General features: G+C 33.9%; 1 protein-coding gene across 2 annotated transcripts in view; it reads left to right on the top strand.

Moving 5' to 3' along the window:
• SCN7A (sodium voltage-gated channel alpha subunit 7) overlaps positions 1-21,696 on the top strand; it is an 87,618-nt gene that overhangs the window by 50,274 nt on the left and 15,648 nt on the right. For both annotated transcript variants that reach the window (XM_055123089.1, XM_055123088.1), the window contains 8 exons: positions 3,841-3,943; positions 4,803-5,041; positions 7,468-7,641; positions 9,692-10,048; positions 11,300-11,737; positions 15,789-15,894; positions 17,744-17,898; positions 19,211-19,384. In XM_055123089.1, the coding sequence (XP_054979064.1) occupies positions 3,841-3,943; positions 4,803-5,041; positions 7,468-7,641; positions 9,692-10,048; positions 11,300-11,737; positions 15,789-15,894; positions 17,744-17,898; positions 19,211-19,384 (1,746 nt within the window). The remainder of the gene's footprint in view (positions 1-3,840; positions 3,944-4,802; positions 5,042-7,467; positions 7,642-9,691; positions 10,049-11,299; positions 11,738-15,788; positions 15,895-17,743; positions 17,899-19,210; positions 19,385-21,696) is intronic.

Below are 21,696 nucleotides of genomic sequence, written 5' to 3'. Positions count from 1 at the left end.
CATAAATGGAAGGGTAACTAAAAGATCACTATTGCCAAAGGTCCCTTCTGAGTCAAAAAAAAAGTTAATTTTTCCTACCTAAATAATCATTTCATTAGGTTATTATTAAAGAAGAAGCTCTAGAAAAAATAAATTTTCCCAAAAGTGGGACCTGAATGACATAATGAAGTATCATATCAAATGACTAGTAGATACTTGTCTCTGTGAGACCCAGAACATGCATACCATTGAAACAAGAAGCAATTATAGGCTGCATGAAGAAAACATGCATAAAAAATAGTCTATTGAGTATAACCATTATATCATTCATGAGTAAGTCACAGAAAAACAAATCACAGAAGCTTTCTGTCTCTAGATATGAGTCTGGGGTCCTTCAGATTGAATGATTACAGTCTAAATAGTATGTGGAATGTGTAATTTGTTTTGAAGTGGCATTTCAAATTCCAAGGCTACACAAAATGTATCCAAGAGCACAATACTTCTCTTATCCCAAGATGAGATACCCTATTAATCCACTTATGAAGAACTTGGAATATTTCCTGATTTCCCAATATCTCCATTCATTTGAATACTCTGGAACACAAAAGGCCTCTCTCAATTTTTAATTTAAAAATCTCTCAATTTAAAATATTTCTTTTCCTGAGAGAGTACTAGAACATTTTGTCATGCAAAGGTTTTCTGAAAAGTGAGAATGAAAATTATCTTTTTTGTAAATATGTGAACAGACAAACACACAAAAAGAAACACCAGGATTCAGAAAATTTTTAAATGCAACCTAGTAAATACCTTTAAATGACTGATCTGACTTAAAACTAGTGAGATTCAAATTCCAATGTGGAATTTACTGAGAGATTTCCTTGAATATTTATGTTCTTGCAATATGAGAAAGCACAGTTCTGTAATCTGAGAAATGTAAATTTTAATTCATTCCAGGCACTCAAAAAGGATACATATTTGCCAAATCTATCAACATTTCTTTATGTTTTGTTTTGGGGCCATATCCAGTTGTGCTCAGGACTTATTCCTGGCTCTGCACTTAGACTCACTCCTGGCAGGCTTGTGGAACCATATGGGCTGCCGAGGATCAAACCTGGGTAGACCATATGCAAGGCAAGTGCCCCATCCACTATACTATCTTTCTGGCCCAGATTAGATCTTTAGTAGTAAATTTACTATAGATGATTATTTGTAACAATAAACACTTAAACCTATGTATTGTAATAAACCAAAGCTACTTCATTAATAATTTTAAAATAGAGCAATGATTAAAAATATCAAATATATTTTATTAATTGTGAGATAGATACTGGATCCCTACTGGTTCAATACAGTATTCTCTACCATAAAAAAGGCAAAGAAAATGCCATCAAATGTTATAAAAGAGAAAAGCATGGTATTTGTTTCTAAGAGCTTAGAAGAGGTGTTAAAAGAGATTTTGCTGAAGAAATGAGAGTTGAGCTGAGAGCTGTTGAAAGATTCCAAAGCTTTATAAGAAGAAAGTAACAGGGTGGGTCAGATAATTTTAAAGGTAAGTATGGCTGCAGTAGAGAAATCAAGCCTGGATCCAAGAAGACTACGTCATATTTTTATCTGAAAAGTCTTGGAAGTTGTTAGAAATGTGACTGTGCTTTTTCTGTTAGAGCAGTTAGATGAAGTTGATAAGAAAAGTTAGATGAAGGGCTGGGAAGATAACACTTTGGGTTTGGCATTTGTCTTGCACAGGCTGATCCGGATTTGAACTTCAGAAGCACATATGGCCTCTAGAGCTTAACAGGAGTGATTCCTGAGCACAGAGCCAGGAGTAATGCCTGAGAACAGTCATGAGTGTCGCCTAGCCGCCTCCCCTCAAAAAAGAATTAAAAAGTAGATGAAGAATCTTTATGTCCTTCCCCATTGTAATCATAACATTAGATTATGTAAAATTCAGTCATATACCTTTCTTAGCCTTTAAACTACACCAAAGGGGTTATTGTTATGATTTTCAGTTTGCGCAACAAAGAGATTTAAAGCTAACTTTTTATGTTGCAATATTTTAAATCTCAATTGGTCTACAAATTAGGCAAATGTGTGGTTCATTAGTTTTATATCCTAAAGTGTATCAATAGTTCAAGTCAGATTAATGGAGAATTGTGCATTGACTATATTAAAAAGTATATAATACTTGTTATATTACTCTCCCCACTACACCCTCATCCACTCTAAACACAATTTTCACAAAATTGCTATTTGGTGTGATAACAACAAACACTGTAAATATTAGACCCTATCTACTTTAAGAATACAATGAAGGGTATTATTTACTATATCAGAAAGTATCATTTTATAAATATATACATGAAAATTTATGTCATGTTTTAATAATCAGGAAATTATGCCTTTTTGGTTTTTAACTCATGGAAATTTGAAATTAGCGCTGCACTGTAGCACTGTCGTCCTGTTGCTCATCGATTTGTTCAAGCGGGCACCAGTAACATCTCCATTGTGAGACTTGTTTTTACTGTTTTTGGCATATCAAATACACCAAAGGTAGCTTGCTAGGCTCTGCTGTGCGGGCAGGATACTCTCAGTAGCTTGTCAGGCTCTCCGAAAGTGACAGAGGAATCAAACCCTGATCAGCCGCATGCAAGGCAAATGCCTTACCTGCTGTGCTATCACTCCAATTATATTATGCAAACTTGAAAGTCAGCTAAAAATCTTCTCTGGAGTAATCATGGACTAAGAAAATGCTAGGTTCACATACTGAGATTCAACCTTACTCAAAAAATAAAGTTACAGATATCTGTAAAAGCTACAGAATTTGCTGATGGAATTCAGTAGGTAGAATAGTTGCATTTTACCACCTCTCATTCCAGTATTTATGACACTGGGAACTTAACTGTTTCTCAGACCTAAATATCTATTTAAATTATTGAGATAATAGCATATACTCTGATCCTCACTGACCCTTAAGAGCTTAAATTCAAATTAAAAATTGTTACCTGTCACTAGAGACATTTGGGACTTTTCTTGGTGTATAGGTGTATAGAACATGTGCCATCAAAATCAGAGTTAGAATCTTAAAGTACTTTTCCAACACTGGGTTATTTTTCACTCTGTTTAGTAAAAAAGAACTCAACAAAACATGATTTCTTTAAAATAATTACTTAACATTTTGTTTTTGCGGTCTAGTAATGTATAATACTGCTACTGGTGGTTTCCAATGCATATAATTCCAACACCACAACTATCATCAGTATATCTACCTCCTTTCCCCACCCCAATACCCCTCCTTTTCATCTTCCCCTCCACTAACTCAATAAAACAATTATGAAAGAGATGTGAGAACAAAATTCTATTGCTTTATGTAATAATATATCTTATAATAAAAAATGTTAAAGAATCCATTTAATTGCCTAATACTCATCAATATTTACTTCATCATTACAAAATGGGAAAATTCTGATTTGAAGAATTTACAAAATATTGAAAATATCTTCAATAGAAAAATAAAAGGTATTAGAGAACTACTGTTGTTCAATAGCCTGTTTGCCAGTTCAATGTTTCATAATACTAAGCTATACATTACTAAGCTACGCATTAATCCTTTGTCAAATCGGAGTGATTCATTAATGTTTTTCAGCCTTTGTTTCTTTTATAGCTGTCCTCATAGTATACAATAATTTATATGCATTACAACTCATTTTTATTCATTTACCAAGTAATTCTAAGTCAATTTAAAAATGCCTCTAGTATATGGAACAGGTGATAGAGAATAGAAAGTCTCCTGGAGGTGAGAATTAGCATTTTTTTAAAGTTTGTAATCCTTTGGCATTAGAATCACACACAAAAATTTCTTCTTAGACCAAGACCACGCAAATAGAAATGAAGAAAAGATCACCAACTTCCATGGCCACCTCTTTGGATATGAGTAGCATGGATGATACTACTCTTCAACATGAAAAGGGTAAAGTAAAAGAATATATATATTTAGATACTGTGGAAAGTAGTACTTATAATATTCAAATTAAAACAAATTCTAGGAGTGTCTGAATTTCATATTATAATAACCAAGATTTAGGAAACAAGCAAAGAATTTTAGGATGAACAATGCATAAAAATTCCCATAGGCTTGCTGCCTTAGCATTGGAAGGGACACAAAAGAGTTCTAAAGGATTTGTTCATTTGTTTAACCTTGAAGTAACAGATGTGTTACAATTTAAAATGAAGAGACTGGAGATAGTACTGAGGGTAGGGAGCTAGCCTTGCACACAGTCAACCAAGTTTTCCAGTCCTTGGCAGAACCCACATGGTCTCCTGAGCCCCACCAGGAGTGATCTCTGAGTGCAGAGCCAGAGACAAGCCCAGAGGACCTCTGCATGTGGCACACGCGCACACACACACACACAGACACACACACACAAACACACACACAGATTGGAATATATGGTATTAATATAATTGTTTTGTTTCTACACTTGTCTATGCTTTTATGACACATAACTAGTAACTCATTGTATAGATAACATGGACTTTGTTTTATAAGTCATAATACTATAAATTAATTTCATACTTGTTTTCTTGAGATATACTTCTTGGTTTTGCTTCTCATATACAATTTTTTTATTTCTTTGTCTAACTCAGCAAGCAGCAATAAAATAGAGAAAACTTACTTTCCCTATTGTTTTTTAACAAAGGTATTTCAATTTACTAATCCCAAATAAGGATTCTAGTTTGACTTCTCTGTGCATGTTAACAGTTACAATTTTCTATTTGTTAGAACTAAATTAATGTTTTTCTAATGTTTTTCTGTTTTTACTTTTCAGAACTTAAAAAATCCAGAAAAAGGTTGCCATTGTGCTGGTATAAATTTGCCAAAACTTTCTTGATCTGGGACTGTTCTCCTTGTTGGTTAAAATTAAAAGAGTTTACCCATAAGATTATAATGAACCCATTTACTGATCTTTTCCTTGTCATATGTATAATTCTAAACATATATTTTTTGGCCTTGGAACATTATCCAATGAGTGGAGAAACCACCAGTCTACTCAGCATTGGAAACCTGGTAAGACTATATTTAATATTATTTTCATTTACAATTTTAATACTCTTGTTATCATTCCTGGAACAATTTTTAAAGTGAAACACGTTCAAATGTATTGTATGAGTACTGGATGAAGTATTGTATTCTTGCATCTCCACCACACCATGCTCTGAAAATTTTTGAAAACTTGATTTTTCATCCAAAATACTGTGATTCACACAAACACTGTGATTTACAAAGTTGTTCATTATACAGTTGTTTCTAGCCTGTTCCAACACCACCAGTGTGACCTTCCTTCCACCAGTGTTCTCAGCTTCCCTCCCAATCTTACCTGCACACTTAGGTACATAACAAATTTACTTTATATTGCTTATTTCAACAGAAATTTAAAAAATTGCAAATATAGTTATCAGAAAATAAATCAGTAAGTGCCAATTTGTGACCACTATATGATTTTGTAAATAAGAAAATTAAAACCACTTAATACAATATAATAGAATGCCTATTCTTATTCACATAGATAAGTTTCAACTCTGAGTTGCCACTAACATGCACAGAGAAGTCAAAATAGGGCAGAAGTAAAATAACAGACACAAGTTTTGCACTGATTTTTGATTCCTGACAGCTATACCTGACCCTTAAATCATCTGTTTCACCTTTGATTGAGAATTATAACTTTCATACTCTATCTTTGAAATTTATCTCAAACTTTCCCCATACATTTCAAAAGACAAAATGTACTTTGTTAAAAACAAAAGTGGGATGGGTAGATAACTCAAATGGGATAGTACACATGCTTTGCATATAGAAGGCTCGAGTTTGATCCTAGTTCCACATAGTTTTAAAAAAAAACTGCTAGGTATGATTCCAGATTATTGTTGTAACCCCTCAACTCTGATAAAAGTGACCCCCAAACCAAAAGAAATATAAAAACAATGGGTCATTCAAGCAAACCAGGTTAGTTTTATTTGCTTTTATTCTTGATGTTGTTTAGATGCTTAACACTATTACAAACTATTATAAATTTTAACTTGTATATTGATATAATACCAAAAAGTAATTTAGTCATTTTTGTCAGTGTTTTCCAAGATATAATATTTATAGGCTTTTATCCCTTATTATTGAGTTATGTACATATATGCACCTTAGCAGATTCTTTTATTTTTTTGGGGGGGTCACATCTGGCAATGCACAAGGGTTACTCCACACTCAGGAATTACCCCTGGCGCTGCTCAGGGAACCATATGGGATGCTGGGAATCGAACCCAGGTCAGCTGGCCACATGCAAAGCAAATGCCCTACCCACGGTGCTATTGCTCCAGCCCCTTAACTGATTCTTTTATAATAAAAAATATCTTCAAATACACTTCTTATCATAATGACTAATATTTAAGACAAAAAACTTTTAAAACTCAAAGTCTGGAAGATTGCTCAAGTGATATCCTAGCATGCGCAGAGTCTCATCTTCAATCCCTATCACTGCATTTGTCCTAAGCATATGGCAAACTGTAGTGTTGGTGGCCCCAAGCACTGCAATCTGAGCACCAAACTGGCAGCTGACATCACAGATGTCACAGTGTCCCTGAAAGTGCCCCAGGCACTCAGAACACTGCTGGGTATTGCTCCCATAATAAAGAAGATTTCAGTTCTCAATTGTTTAACATTGTTTAATATTTTATGGGGGCTGGTGGGGATTGGCTATACCCAGTGATACATGGGAGCTACACCTGGTGTAGTACTAGGGGGTTGCTAATTGATGAAATGAATAGATCTATACAGTGACAGAGAATGAATCTGAGCCTTTTGCACAAAGCATGAATTCAACCCATTGAGCTTTCTCTCTAGCCTCACTGTCACTGTCATCTCATCAATTTGCTCAAGCGGGCACCAGTAACATCTCTCATTGTGAGACTTATTGTTACTGTTTGTGGCATATCCAATACACCATGGGTAGCTTGCCAGGCTCTGCCAGGCGGGTGCGATACTCTCGGTAACTTGCTGGGCTCTCTGAGAGGGGCAGAGGAATCGAACACAGATCAGCCAGGTGAAAGGCTAACGCCCTACTGCTGTGCTATCGCTGCAGCCCTAACAAATTTTTTTAATTTAAAATGTATGAGAATGGGACGGCGCAATAGTACAGTGGGTTGTGCAGTTATCTTGCTGACCTGGGCTCAATCCTTAGCATTCCATAGCGTCTACTGAGAACTGCTGGGATTTATTCATGTGGGCAGAGCCAGGAATAACTCCTGAGCATCACTGGTTGTGGTCCCCACACTACCCCCCAACAAAAAATTTTATAAGACTCTCTTTATAACACAGATTAAAAAAATAATCATATCTTTAAAAGCAACTATGAAGAATGTGACAGTGAAGTAATGTAATTTGTGTAGAAGTTTCTGAAAGAAATATTGGAGTCATTCTCACTCGTGTGTTTTGCTTTTCTTTAGGTTTTTCTTGGTGTTTTCACAGCAGAAATGGTTTTTAAAATCATTGCCATGCATCCATATGGGTATTTCAAAGTTCACTGGAACATTTTTGATAGCCTTGTTGTGTTCCATGGTTTAACAGAACTTTATCTAGTAAATATTTATGATTTGACTTATTTTCGAACATTCAGGCTGGTAAGTAGGATCCAAGATATAAATTTTATTTACTGAAAATTTAACTCAGTTTTTCAGATTTGAGTGAGAATCAGTATGTGTCTGTATGTGGAGGTCGAAAAAACTAAAGAAAAATTCCATTACAAAGGCATTGATGAAAATGTAATGCATTGATACATAGAATGATGTCACATAATGAAAGAATTAAGAGCAACTAAATAAGTTTGATCTTATCCTACTAATTCTTCAGAAATTTGTCTTAATACATATCCATAGCTTTGTGTTACTTATTGTTATAAAATGTAGGGAAGATCCAAGATAGAAATGTTTTTCTTTTTTAAAAATTTTATTTTATTGAATCACCGTGAGATAGTTACAAGCTTTCATGTTTGGATTAGAATCACACAATGATCAAACACCCATCCCTCCACCAGTGCATATTCCCCACCTCCGATATCCCGGGTATAGCCCCCTTTTCCCACCCTCCCCCTGCCTCTGTGGCAGACAATATTCCCCATACTCTCTCTACTTTTGGGCATTACGGCTTGCAACACAGACACTGAGAAGTCATTGTATTTGTTCTATTATCTACTTTTGGCATGCATATCCCATCCCAACTGGTTCCTCCAGCCACAAGATAGAAAATTTTAAAAAGAATGTGATAAAGGATAATATCAAAGATATTAGATAAAAGATAATTAAGTTTTGTGTTTATAAGTTTTATTTTACCCTCAAGTTCAGAAAATAAATTATGTACTAAAAATGATTTACAAACATGTAGCATATATAAAATGACATATGACTTTTATTTCACTAAATTCACTTCCATATTAGCAGCTAAGAATGTTATGCATACTTTGTGCTATACTAGTACAAATTAGAAAACCAGTGCTAAGAAGAGATATAGTCAGACTAAGCCTAGAATGTTTTGTCTGGACTCTAATGGAATGTGCAGACATTCTCAATATCATACAACAGATGTGGGAAAATATTCAGTGTATTGTAAACAGCACAAAAATTGTAGATGGTTGCCCTAAGAAATATTAACAAGTAAAATTAGGATAGCTTTATTAATATAACATTGAATGGGAACTCACAGATCAATAGGAGGGAATGAGTATCAAATTGGTGTAAAAATATAAACTGTTTGTTTTCCATTCTGAGAATGAAGAGATATGAGGTCATGTGGCCACAATAGTGGCCGCAAGGTTTTGGATTTCTGTATTTTAGTATTTTAGTAACTAAGTCCAGAGAAATTTCTGCTAGAACAGGTCTGACTTAAGCGGGGCGGGGGGGGGGGACTTCAAACAATAATAGTAAGTTTTTTGTTGAAATATTGAATGTAATCAAAGTAAAGAGACAGTAAAGTGAAATTTATCAGCTACACAGGCAGGGTGGGGGGCTGGGGGTTGGGGGGTTGGGGAGGAGGTTTACTTTGGTTCTTGGTGGTGGAATATGTGCACTGGTGAAGGGATGGGTGTTCGAGCATTGTGTAACTGAGACTTAAGCCTTAAAGCTTTGTAACTTTCCACAGAGATATTCAATAATAAAAGAAAATAATAAAAAATATTTAAAAACAAAAACAAAAAAAAGGTAAATAAAAAATGTATATATAAACTGTTGGGGCTGGAGCAGTAGTACAGTGGGTAGAGCATTTGCCTTGCACACGTCTGATCCAGGTTCGATCCCCAGCATCTTATATGGTTCCCCTGAGCCAGGGGTAATTCTTGAGTGCAAAGCCAGGTGTAAACCCTGTGCATTGCTGGATATGACCCAAAAAGCAATATATATATATGTATATATATACACACATATATATGTGTTTGTGTATATATATATGTGTGTGTATGTATATATATATTGCTATCTTAAGTATTATAAATTAAATAAATTGTTATTAATGCTAATTTAGTAATTTAATAATGCTCAGAACTGGATATTTCATTCAATGCTGCATACATGAATGTGTTTATTATTGACAGAAATTTTAATAGTTACTGATTATAAGTAGTTATTAGTTAAAGTCTTCTAACATTGGTTTTTTACTCTTGTTTTTATATTTCTCTATTAGTTACGAATTTTCAAGGTGGGGAAATATTGGCCAACATTTCAGATCTTGATGTGGACTCTTAATAACTCATTGGTGGCCTTGAAAGACTTGGTTCTCCTATTACTTATGTTCATGTTCTTTTCTGCTGTGATTGGCCTGAAGTTCTTTGGTTCTAGTTATGAAAGTTATATCTGCAACATAGATGAAGACTGTCAACTCCCACGCTGGCACATGAATGACTTTTTCCACTCCTACCTGAATGTATTCCGAATTGTTTGTGGAGAGTGGATAGAGACTTTATGGGATTGCTTTAAGGTTGCAAACATACCTTTTTGCCTTTCTTTTTACATGATGGTAATTTTAATTGGAAACTTATTGGTAAGTAATTTATGCTTTTAAGTTTTCATTGAAACTTTGGTGTAAAATCGTCAAATATTGTTACGATTTGAATTTATGAGGTCCAGTGGTTTATGTTATCCATTCTGATGGCTCTTGCCACTTGTGAGTACAGATCAGTTGAAAGATCAGTGACCCAGTTTTATATGAGCCACACATTAATATACACTGGATTTAAAGCCTTGCTCTGTCAAATACAAATTATTTCATCAATAATTTTTATCTTGAACACATTTTAAAATAATAGTGGTTTACATATTATGAAAACATTAGTAAAACAAATTTCACCTGTTTTATTTATACATATGTGACATACACTTTTTTGTTTGGCTCACACTGCTTATAGCTTGACTACTCAAAGTATCATTGGTATCCTTTAGCAAATAGTTCTGATGTGACTTCAGACCTCATTCTTAACCTATAGAATAAAATCTAAATGTTAACCATATTTATAGATATAGTTTAACAGTTTTAACTTCTTTGAAAAACAACTTACATAAGAACATTTTTCTCAGATCAATAAAAGACTCAATATCTTTCCTTTACCTATGAGTCAAAGATAACAAGTTCATCTCCCAAAAGACATTTAAAGAGTATGGGATAGATTCCATCCTATTAGTGCCTTTCTTCATCACTTCTGTTTCACCTTGGGCCTACCCCTGTCATATACTTACCAAATTGGCATATATTTATTTTTTTAAAATATATCACGAACTGGAGCGACAGCAGGTAGGACGTTTGCTTTGCATGCAGCCAACCTGGGTTCAATTCCAAGCACCCCAAATGGTCCCCCGAGCTCACCAGGAATGATTCTTGTGCAGAGTCAGGAGTAATGTCGAGCCTTACTGGCTATGGCCCCAAAACAAAACAAACAAACAAACAAAAGAAAATAAATTTCAAAAGCAAGACAAACATTTATTCTAATGTATAAGCTTGATATTTGAAATTTGTATTTGACACATATATAAAATACCATATTTGACATCTATGCCTTTTTACCCCCAATGAAGAACTAAATTGTATTCCATGATATGCTTGTCCTTAAGACATATATTTGGCTATAAATGCCCAGTATAGCTCATGATCCAGGGTAAGTACTGAAGAACATTGTGGTCCATACAGCTCTCAGATGTCACATAAGCTCATTTTATGAAATTTTATTGTTTGAAAGAGAACAAAAATATATATTCAATGATAATCATATATATAAATTTTACTTACTTTCTCATTTAGCTACTTTACCTGTTTATGGCATTGGTGTGCTCATTTAGTTCATACAAGGCTGCAACAACTGAAGTCAATGATGAAACAAAAAATCTCCAAATTGCAATGGCAAAGATTAAGAAAGGAATAAACTCTGTGCTGTCCAAAATATTATGCAAAAATCAAAATGCTTCAAAGAAGAAAATGGACAATGTAAATGAGGTATATGTTAAAGAGAATATTTCTGACCATACACTTTCTGAATTGAGCAACACCCAATCTTTCCTCAAAGATAAGGAAAAAGGCAGTGATGCAGAGAAAAACACAATGACTGAAAATGAGAGTCAATCACTTATCCCCAGCCCTAGCATCTCAGAATCTGTACCAATTGCTTCAGGAGAATCTGATATAGAAAATCTGGACAATAAGGAGGTTCAAAGCAAGTCGGGTGATGGAAGCAGCAAAGAGGTAAGCTATCTTAATATTATGATTGTGTAGTTTTCTAGCATTGTTTTTAATTGCAGTGAGCCAGTGCTGAAGTCCCAGTGAGATCAACCATTTAATCCTAGCTATACCACATCTGATATTTGTTCCAGATCAAGTAATAAACTTCCCCAATTTCAGTTTTTTCATTTGTAGAGTGAAGACTAAATCTATTTCTTTGAAGGGACAGAAGGATTAAGAAATAATTCATTACCATAGAATAATGCCCACTTACAATTATTGTTGTAGAGTTTAATGACTTATAGAAGCAGGTAGTATGAATGTAAAAAGAACTAAAAATATCTAAATTTCTAAATCATGTATTTTGGGAGAAATCATTAAACTCTGTAGAATTTTTTCATCTTTAAAATCTGAGATTGACTAGAAGAATACTAAGATGCTTGCCTTGCTTGCTAACTTCCCAGATTTTTGTCAATTTATTCCTGCAGCATATTACAAAATCTAATGGAATTGGACTAAAGAAATAAAGAAAAGTCTCTAGTTTGAACTGTATATCACTTGCAGCAGGATAGATATTTGTTCCAAGTTTCTAAAACATGTTCTACTAAGTGCAATTTCATTTTTCAAATTTGCCAGCAGTATAAAGTTTTAGTAGGGGATATAATGGAATGAAAATCTGCATATTTGGAGGTCACTTTAGTGCCTTAGCTCCATATTGAAACTCATTAGAAAATTATCTCAGCTCTCAATGAGGAAAGACAGACAATGAACCTTTCCAGGTCCCCAAAGTCCCCTGTACTATTTTTTTATAGATGTTTAGGAATTTGGTAGCTTCTGTATGTATTAACTTCTTATACAGACCCCTAATAAGAGTTGAATTTCATCTATTCAATGTCGTTTCAACTCCAGTGAAAAATTTTTGTTTTATACAAACATATTCACTCTTCCTCATGCCCAGTGTTTTCAGGTTCATTTTCTTTTAGTTAATATTACTACCGTTAAAAAAAAAGAAAATTCTTCTGTGACATACTTTTGTGTGTCCACTTCTCTTCATCCATCTCTGGGTAAAAGAGCTATTTATTATAATATACCTTATCAAGATAATTAATAATTCTTACCAGTGTTTATAGAAAGTATAGATATGAAAATATGTACAAATGATTCAACTTCATATACCTCTAAATACCTGTAAATATTGAGTTTGCAGGAGTTGCTATTCACACTATCTGGTCCTGAGTTCCACTCAATACTTATTTATATGTAATTGTTTCTTGTTTCATGCTATACAGACTTTTAAAGTAGTCTCTGATGATCTTTTGAATTTCTTTGGTTTCTGTTGTGATGTCCCCCTTTTCATTTCTCAGATGGTTTATTAGGGTTCTCTCTCTTTCTTTCTTTGTGAGTCTTGCTAGTGATTTTGCAATCTTGTTTATTTTCTAAATAAATAACGGAGTGATAGCACAAGGGGGTAGGGCGTTTGCTTTGCACACGGCCAACCCAGGTTCAATACGTCCATCCTTCTCAGAGAGCCTGGCAAGCTACCTGTGGCGTATTCAATATACCAAAAACAGCAACAAGTCTCACAATGGATGTTACTGGTGCCTGCTCAAGCAAATTGATGAATACGGGGGTGACAGTGACAGATTTCATGCAATTTTCCTTTTTTTCTTTTTAAAATTTTTTTAAATTAAAAAAATTAAATGAAACATCATAGATAGAATTACAGACTTACACACTTCTGTGATTACATTTCAGTCATACCATGGTCGAATACTCATCCCTCCACCAGTGCCCATTCTCCACCACCAATGTAAATTCAAGTGAGAACATTTTTTTCAAGTAATGGTAAAACATGTCAGTAGTATTATTGCTGCATGTACAAAGTCATGATTAACTTATCCTACAGAGTTTAGAACTATAGTCAAGAGCAGACTGGAGAGATGTGGTAGTGTTATAAGGATAAAACAATAGACAAACAATGATTGCACTCATTGCAGCATATAAAGACTAGTATGTTAATAGTAGCTAAAGACAGTAGAAACAAGAGCCAAGAGGACTTGTCCATGGTAAAAACCTTGTCACCAAGGGGAAGAGGGAATGCCGTTAGGACAAGGAAGGGACTGCTAGGACAATGATAGTTGGAAATGATCACTCTGGACACAAACTGAGTGCTGAAAGGAGGTAAAGTGATATGCATGATACCCTTTCAGTAACAGTATTGCAAACCACAGTGCCTAAAAGGAAAATAAGAGAGAGAGAGAGAGAGAGAGAGAGAGAGAGAGAGAGAGAGAGAGAGACTGGCAAAGAGGCAGGCTGAGGCTGGTGAGGCAGGGGAAGGCAGGAGGGAAACCAGATATTTAGGAAATGTGCAATGTGCACTGATGATGGGATGGGTGTTGGAACATTTTACATTGCATTACTGGGACTTGATCATGAGCAACTTTGCAACTGTATGTCTCAGTGATTCAATTTTTCAAAAGAAAACAATAATATCAACATTATTGTAAACTATGATGCTTCAAAAGAAAAAGTAGTGAAGAATGGGAGAGAATATGAGTTCCTACAGCTTTACTCTTTCATTGACCTGGCATCACTTTTCCAGCCTATTCTAGGCCATATTTCTCATATCAGTTCTTCATTTCACTTCAAAATAACCTAAAATCAATCCTGTTCTATGATGATACACAAGAGTGTCTGGACTGATTGAACATTAAAACTATGTGTATTTTGTACTTGTGTCTGTCTACTTTTTAGCATCAAGTAATTATCCTGATAGTGCATATATATTTGAAATATTATGTAGAGAATCTTGTGAATAACTTCAAGAAAGCTTGAGAATCCAAATCCTTTTTGAAATTAAAAATAGTTTATATATCTTTTAGCATAAGTGTTACTCATTGTCACTGTCATCCCGTTGCACATTGATTTGCTCAAGCAGGCACCAGTAAAATCTCCATTGTGAGATGTGTTGTTACTGTTTTTGGCATATCAAATACGCCACAGGTAGATTGCCAGGCTCTGCTTGGCAGAGATACTCTTGGTAGCTTGCTGGACTCTCTGAGAGGGGCAGAGGAATCAAATCTGGGTTGGCCACTTGTAAGACAAATGCCCTACGCATTGTGCTATCGCTCCATCCAGGGCTGTTAGCTTAATAAATAAGCTAACAGTTATTATTAGCTAATACATTTTATCAGCTAATAATTTTAATTTTAATTACTCCATTTAAATTAGACATTTTATTTATTTATTTTTATTGAATCACCATGTGGAAAATTACAATGCTTTCAGGCTTAAGTCTCAGTTACACAATGCTGAATCAACCATCCCTTCACCAGTGCACATATTCCACCACCAAAAAAACCCCAGTATACCTCCCATCCCCCATCCATCCACCCCCAACTGTGTAACTGATAAATTTCACTTTCCTTTCTCTTTACTTTGGTTAGATTCAATATTTCAACAAAAAGCTCACTATTATTGTTAGGAGTTCCCCACTAGAGTCAGACCTGCTGTAAAGAAATATGAAGTCTCTTCAACCGAGGCCGTGCGGTTTTGGACTTCTGTATTTTAGCAACTAAGTCCAGGGAAATTTCTTCCAGAAATTGGGTCATTGCAAGCTTGTATCTCTCATTAGTGGTCCTCATAATATGGCGGTCATCACACCCTTCACCCCCACTCCCCTGCAACACCTGGCAAGGAAAAGGTGAGAGAGAAAAACCTTTCCCCTCCTGGGCAGGCATGGGGCCATGGCTTAATTCTCAGTCTAGAGACATATCTGCAAGGAGCTGCCGGTACCAAAAGTAGTTTAGCTGGCCTCTGGAATCATGCTAGTGCAGCTGTGGTGAGGCCACACATGTGTGGCCTCTGGGATCACATCTTGGCCTAAATTAGACATTTTAAACTAATTTTTGAACTTAAACTCTCAAGATTATATCTTAATATCAACTACTAAATTAGCCTGAAGTTTTTAATTCTATTGGTAAGTTTTATGTATTTTTCTTATTTCTAAAAATAATATTAAACTTTTCCAAAATGTTAGCAAAAGTTTTCTTTTTGGTTGGATTTTACTTTTCAGAAGGTAAAACAAACCAGCTCATCAGAGTGCAGTACAGTTGATATAATTCTCTCTGAAGAAGAAGAAATACTCAATGAGCATGAGTTAGCAAAGCGTCTTAAAAAAGGTCAGAAAAATATATTTCTTTGGCATTTAAATTCCTCTTATTATTTTCTGTATAGAAACCTCTTAATATTTTCTTTGGCTTTAAAGAATTTATTAACATGTCTTAGGAGTACAGATACACGAATAGACGTATATGTATAGACCTGTATTGACACATAGACTATATATCTTGGTAGAAACACAATAAATATCAAAGAGAAAAAGTTAACATTTCAAAAATAGGGAAAAAGTTTTCCCTTGGGAGTTTAATGCAGTAAAGATTGTTAACTCTATAACTCGACAGCATGTGTTTAAGCCCTAGTCTCCCATTTGCTCTTTCTCACTGTTTTCTTAATTATGTCTTAATATATAATATAAGAATATTAAACTTAATAACAATAAGACTTAATAAGAGCTAATAATAACTCATGTGATTTAAAAATATATTATGTATATATTTATAATCTGAAAATAGAAAGAAAACAAAAAGATTTTTTAATTATACTGAATTATAATAATCAGTATTTTTACCATCCTATTTCATTAATCTGATTTACAGAAAGATTGATTGATTTAGCCGATGAAGAAAACAACTATGGACAATGTTAGATACATTGAAGATATTAATAATATTGTTAGAAAATTATATTTTTCATGCTGTAATTAATATTGAGTAAATGATGCAAACATTCAGTGTTAACTTTTATATTTATAATTATGTGGCTGTGTGCAGAGGGATAGACTATGATGAATGAAAAGAAAACATAGTTAAAATAGAATTATAAAAATATAAAGCTTGAAGTGAGATAAATTTTTCTTATGACTCATGAAATGGAGGCAGTATTTAAAATGCTCATTTGAAAATATTCTCTAACTCACAGAGAAATATAAACCAAATAATTGTCATACTTGATATTATACATGAACATTAAGAGATGTGTTTATAATAAATAGACTTATTGTAAAAAAGCATACATTTTGCCCATGACATAAAGTTAATATTTAAATACTATCAAAGTTATAAACACTCAAATCACTGAAAATTTTTAAAGTGAAAATTGGAAAATGTTCAATTTTAGAAATTGTATGTCTATGGCATAGAAGAAAACATTTATTTTTTTAACCAAAGATGACTTTAGGCAAAAAATTCTAAAAAGAAATATGATTACCTTAAATTCTATATACTTCAATTTCTTTATTTTTTTACCTGTTAATAACTCCCTTCTGAAGTTTTAAATTATTCACGTTAATCTTCTCCAACTGAAGGTAATCTTTAAATAAATGTATACCACACCTACAAAGTAATCAATTACACTAGCTACTTCCTTAAATATCAGAGTTCTCAATCTATGGCAGTTTGATGATTGGGATTAATTTAATTAATTAAAAATACTATACCTCTTAATATCTGATATACTTTTGTGTTTTTAAATGGTAATGTTTATTGACTCTCAGGAGGTGAATTTTTCAGACATTTTACTAAATGCGATTTTGAGAAGGTTTTGTGTGTGTGTGTACATCATAGGACTGGGAAATTGTTCTATTTTCAGACTGTTTTTTCTATTTCAGATTCTGTGGGTGAGGTAACATTCTAAATCATCCCAAACTTTCTCGTTTCTTTTTCCCTCCTACTAATACTGTACTAAATTAAATTTTTTCTTTTTATTTTTTTCTGTATTAAATTAAAAATACTTTTGATTCCTCAATGATTTTAGTGCTGCTATAGGGGTAAAATAGCATGCCTATATATGAGACACTATAAGTATTAGACTCAAAACATAAGAATTACTACAGTATATGATAGAAAGACTGTGATAATTATTTTTATGAATTCCTTGGATTTTTATTCTTAATAAGTTCATTCTTGACAGGATATGGACAACAATCTTCATCAGATCAAATCAATAAAAAAACCAAGAAAGGAAAAATTTGGCAGAATATAAGGAAAACCTGTTGCAAGATAGTAGAAAATAGCTTTTTTAAGTGTTTCATTGGCATTATCACTCTGGTTAGCACAGGTACTCTGGTAAGTAAAAGTACTTAATAGTTTTATAGAGGAGTATATCAGAAGATTGTCTATTTATAAAGAAATCACCAGGCCAATTATTTACTCAAGAATTCTTATTATAACACCAAATTTCATGTGTATTTTAGTTGGAAGGTACAAATCACAATTCAAAAATCTGTAAATATTTCATTGAATATTAAATAAATGATATAATTTTTAAATATGTGAAGAACAATAAGAAAAAGTCTGTTAATAGATATTTAAGTCTTGTTTTAATGAAGTTTTAAAGTTTAATAATATGCTCATATAAATTGCACACAGCCGATGCAGGTTCAATTCCTTTGTCCCTCTCGGCTAGCCCAGCAAGCTACCGAGAATATCCCACCTGCACTGCGGAACCTGGCAAGCTACCTGTGGCATATTCGATATGCCAAAAACAGTAACAGCAATTCTCACAATGGAGACATTACTGGTGCCCGCTCGAGCAAATGGATGAACAACAGGACAACAGTGCTACAGTGCTATTATACTAGTACTTTTCTACCTACTAAGTAATAATATAATTGATGCATAAGTTTCAAACAAATTTTGAATCAGAAATGTGCTTAACCATTGACCTAACAATTTTAATCCTTGGAAATTATAAATATCTGCACATGTATTAAATATAATTCAAGGCTACCCACTGAAGATTTGTTTCTCATAGAATAAGAAAGAACCAAAAGAGTGGTATACTAACTCTGTACATTTATTTATATTTATAAATTGTATTATATTCTCCCAAATTGCATAGTATAAACAGCTGACTACAGTAGGCAGAGTCACTTTTTCATCTTATTGAGATAATTCATATATAATAGAATTAATATATTTAATGTAAAAAATGGGCTGGAGCGATTGCACCGAGGTAGGGTGTTCGCCTTTCACACGGCTGACCCGTGTTCCATTCCTCTGCCCCTCTCGGAGAGCCTGGCAAGCTATCGAGAGTATCGAGTCCGCATGGCAGAGCCTGGCAAGCTACCCGTGGCGTATTGGATATGCCACAAACAGTAACAATAAGTCTCACAATGAGAGACATTACTGGTGCCCACTCGAACAAATCGATGAGCAACGGGATGACAGTGAATGTAAAAAATAAATTCTGCCACTAACTAATGATATTTGCTATTGCATCGACTAAAAATAACTCACGATGGATTGTATGAATAAATTCAAGAACAATAAACCAGTAATTGAAACAATAACCTGTCACGGAGAGGAGATTTTATTCCTCCATGCCACCAGAATTATTGTATAAATTATATGTCTTTAACTTTTTTTTAATCCACAGGCTTTGGAAGATATATACATTGATCAGAGAAAGACCATTAAAATCTTACTAGAATATGCTGACATGATCTTCACTTACATCTTCATTTTGGAAATGCTTCTGAAGTGGATGGCATATGGCTTTAAAGCCTATTTCAAAAATGCGTGGTACAGACTCGACTTCCTGGTTGTTGTTGTATGTATTTTAAAAACTTTCTAAAAGGTTATTTAACATATTCCTCCTTATTTGTCCTTATTCTGTTACTTCTCTATTATCTTATTTCTTCCTTTTTTCCTCTATACTTGTCTAATCACCAACATCCCATGTTTCCTTCTTTTGCCAAGTTTAACATCTACTCTTACTTTTCTTTCTAAAATTTAAAGAACTTGAGCTCTTTATTACTGGATTATTTTAACAGTTACCTATGAACCCACATTTGCAAATAAATGCATTACACAGTATCTTGAAATGCATTCATCCTAAAGTCTTTAGATTATTTTGCCACAATTTTAAAGCATATATTTAAAATTAGATCTTGACCTTCACACTGATACAAGCCCTCCAGACTTCTCATTAGTATCACGACAAAAAGGTTTCATGTGAATGTCTGCTTCCAGCACTGCACATATTTGTTCTATTCCCAACATTCAACCAAACTTTAATGTAAAATAGAAGATACTCTTGTTATGTATCCTCCTGAAACCATTCAATAAGAACCACATTTTATGAGTGTAAAAGCTATAGACTCTAATCAAATGTCTACAAATATTTACATGATGTAATTTTACCACTTGAATCTCTCCATTCCCCCTATCCCTAGTCCCTCAACTGTACTACCAGCACCGGGCTTCTTAAGTTCAGATGAACAAGTTTACAACATCTCAGGGACTTTGCACTTATTTTTTCTTTCACTTGAAATTTTTTACTGCTCACTTCATTCATGTCTTTCATGAAATAAACTGTTGAAATTAGATCTTTTCTCACTACTCCATTAAACTGTAGCCACTCCAGTGTTTTCCTTCTAGAATCTATTATGCAAAATAATTTATTCATTTATTTTGGTTTTTGCCTGTCATCTACCACTAAAAGATAAATTTTATTAGGGAAGATTTTTTTTTCTCACTTAAATTTCCTACTTTACCCACTGTACCCGAATCAATTTTTTTCTCGTTTTTTTTTTATTTATTTTCCCCTTATACTTTATAGAAACACTGTGATTTCCAAAATTGTTCGTGATGGGCGCTGGAGCAATAGCACAGCGGGTAGGGAGTTTGCCTTGCACGCGGCCAACCCGGGTTTGATTCCCAGCATTCCATATGGTCCCCCGAGCACCGTCAGGAGTAATTCCTGAGTACATGAGCCAGGAGTAACCCCTGTGCATCGCTGGGTGTGACCCAACCCCCCCCAAAAAAAATCAAAATTGTTCGTGATGATTTGCTTCAGGCATTCAATATTCTAACACCAATCCCACCACTATCACACCTTCCCTCCACCATTGTCTCCAATTTTCCCAAACACCCCTTAAGCCTACCTCCATAGTAGGTCTTCAATAATTTATTTCATATTGCAATTTATCAATAATTTGTTAACAGAATGATCAAAAAAATGTTTCCTTCCAAGAAAGTTAGATTATTTCACCATGGAGTCATTAAGTCCTTGTTTAAGAGATTGCCAAAATGTTGTTACAGGTTAAGCCTTCTGTGTTTACACTTTCTTAATAGGGATTGGCTGCCTTCTATATTATATTCCATCCAATACAGTGTGCTACTCTTATTTATCAGTGTTGTAAAAGTTAACATGTCACACAGCTGCATTTGTGGCTGCAAATGTACAAAAATTGTAACAGGCCAAAACAATTCTTATCACATAGTAAGTATTGAGAATTTTTGAATGAACAAATAACTCTATTTAATAAGCAATGTTTCAATGTATATACATTTAATATATATTCAATATGCAATGACTTACAGTATTTGATCTCTATATTATAAATTAATTATTGAAAATTAACTCCTCTTGTAAACAAACTGGATGTTTTCTTCTTTTGCCAAGTCTAACATCCACCCTTTTACTTTTCTTTCTAGAATTTAAAAAACTTGACCTCTTTATTCCTGGATTATTTTGACAGTTACCTATGAACCCACATTTGCAAATAAATCCATTACACAATATCTTGAAATGCATTCATCCTAAAGTCTTTAGATTATTTATGACTACTATACCTAGAACCAACCATCCTATTTCCTTCTCATAGCTCTTTTGTGCTTAGGGTTTACTCCTGGCTCTTAGCTTCTCGTGGGACTCTGGGGACCCTATGGGGTGCTGGGAATCAAACCTGGGTCAGCTGCATGACAAGCAAACACCCAATCTACTGTACTCTCTCTATTGCCCTTGATCATTGTTCTTTCATATCTATATTCCTCTATGCTTATGTAAACAAAACCCACTTTAAAGCTCACTTCAAAACAATTTCTTCAGCATAAGGATTATAGAAAGTAGAAACTCTT

The sequence above is a fragment of the Sorex araneus genome, chromosome X (genome assembly GCF_027595985.1).
Source record: "Sorex araneus isolate mSorAra2 chromosome X, mSorAra2.pri, whole genome shotgun sequence".
Lineage (NCBI taxonomy): Eukaryota > Metazoa > Chordata > Mammalia > Eulipotyphla > Soricidae > Sorex > Sorex araneus.
The sequence above is the reverse complement of the archived record's forward strand: the minus strand, read 5'-3'. Positions and strand labels throughout refer to the sequence as shown.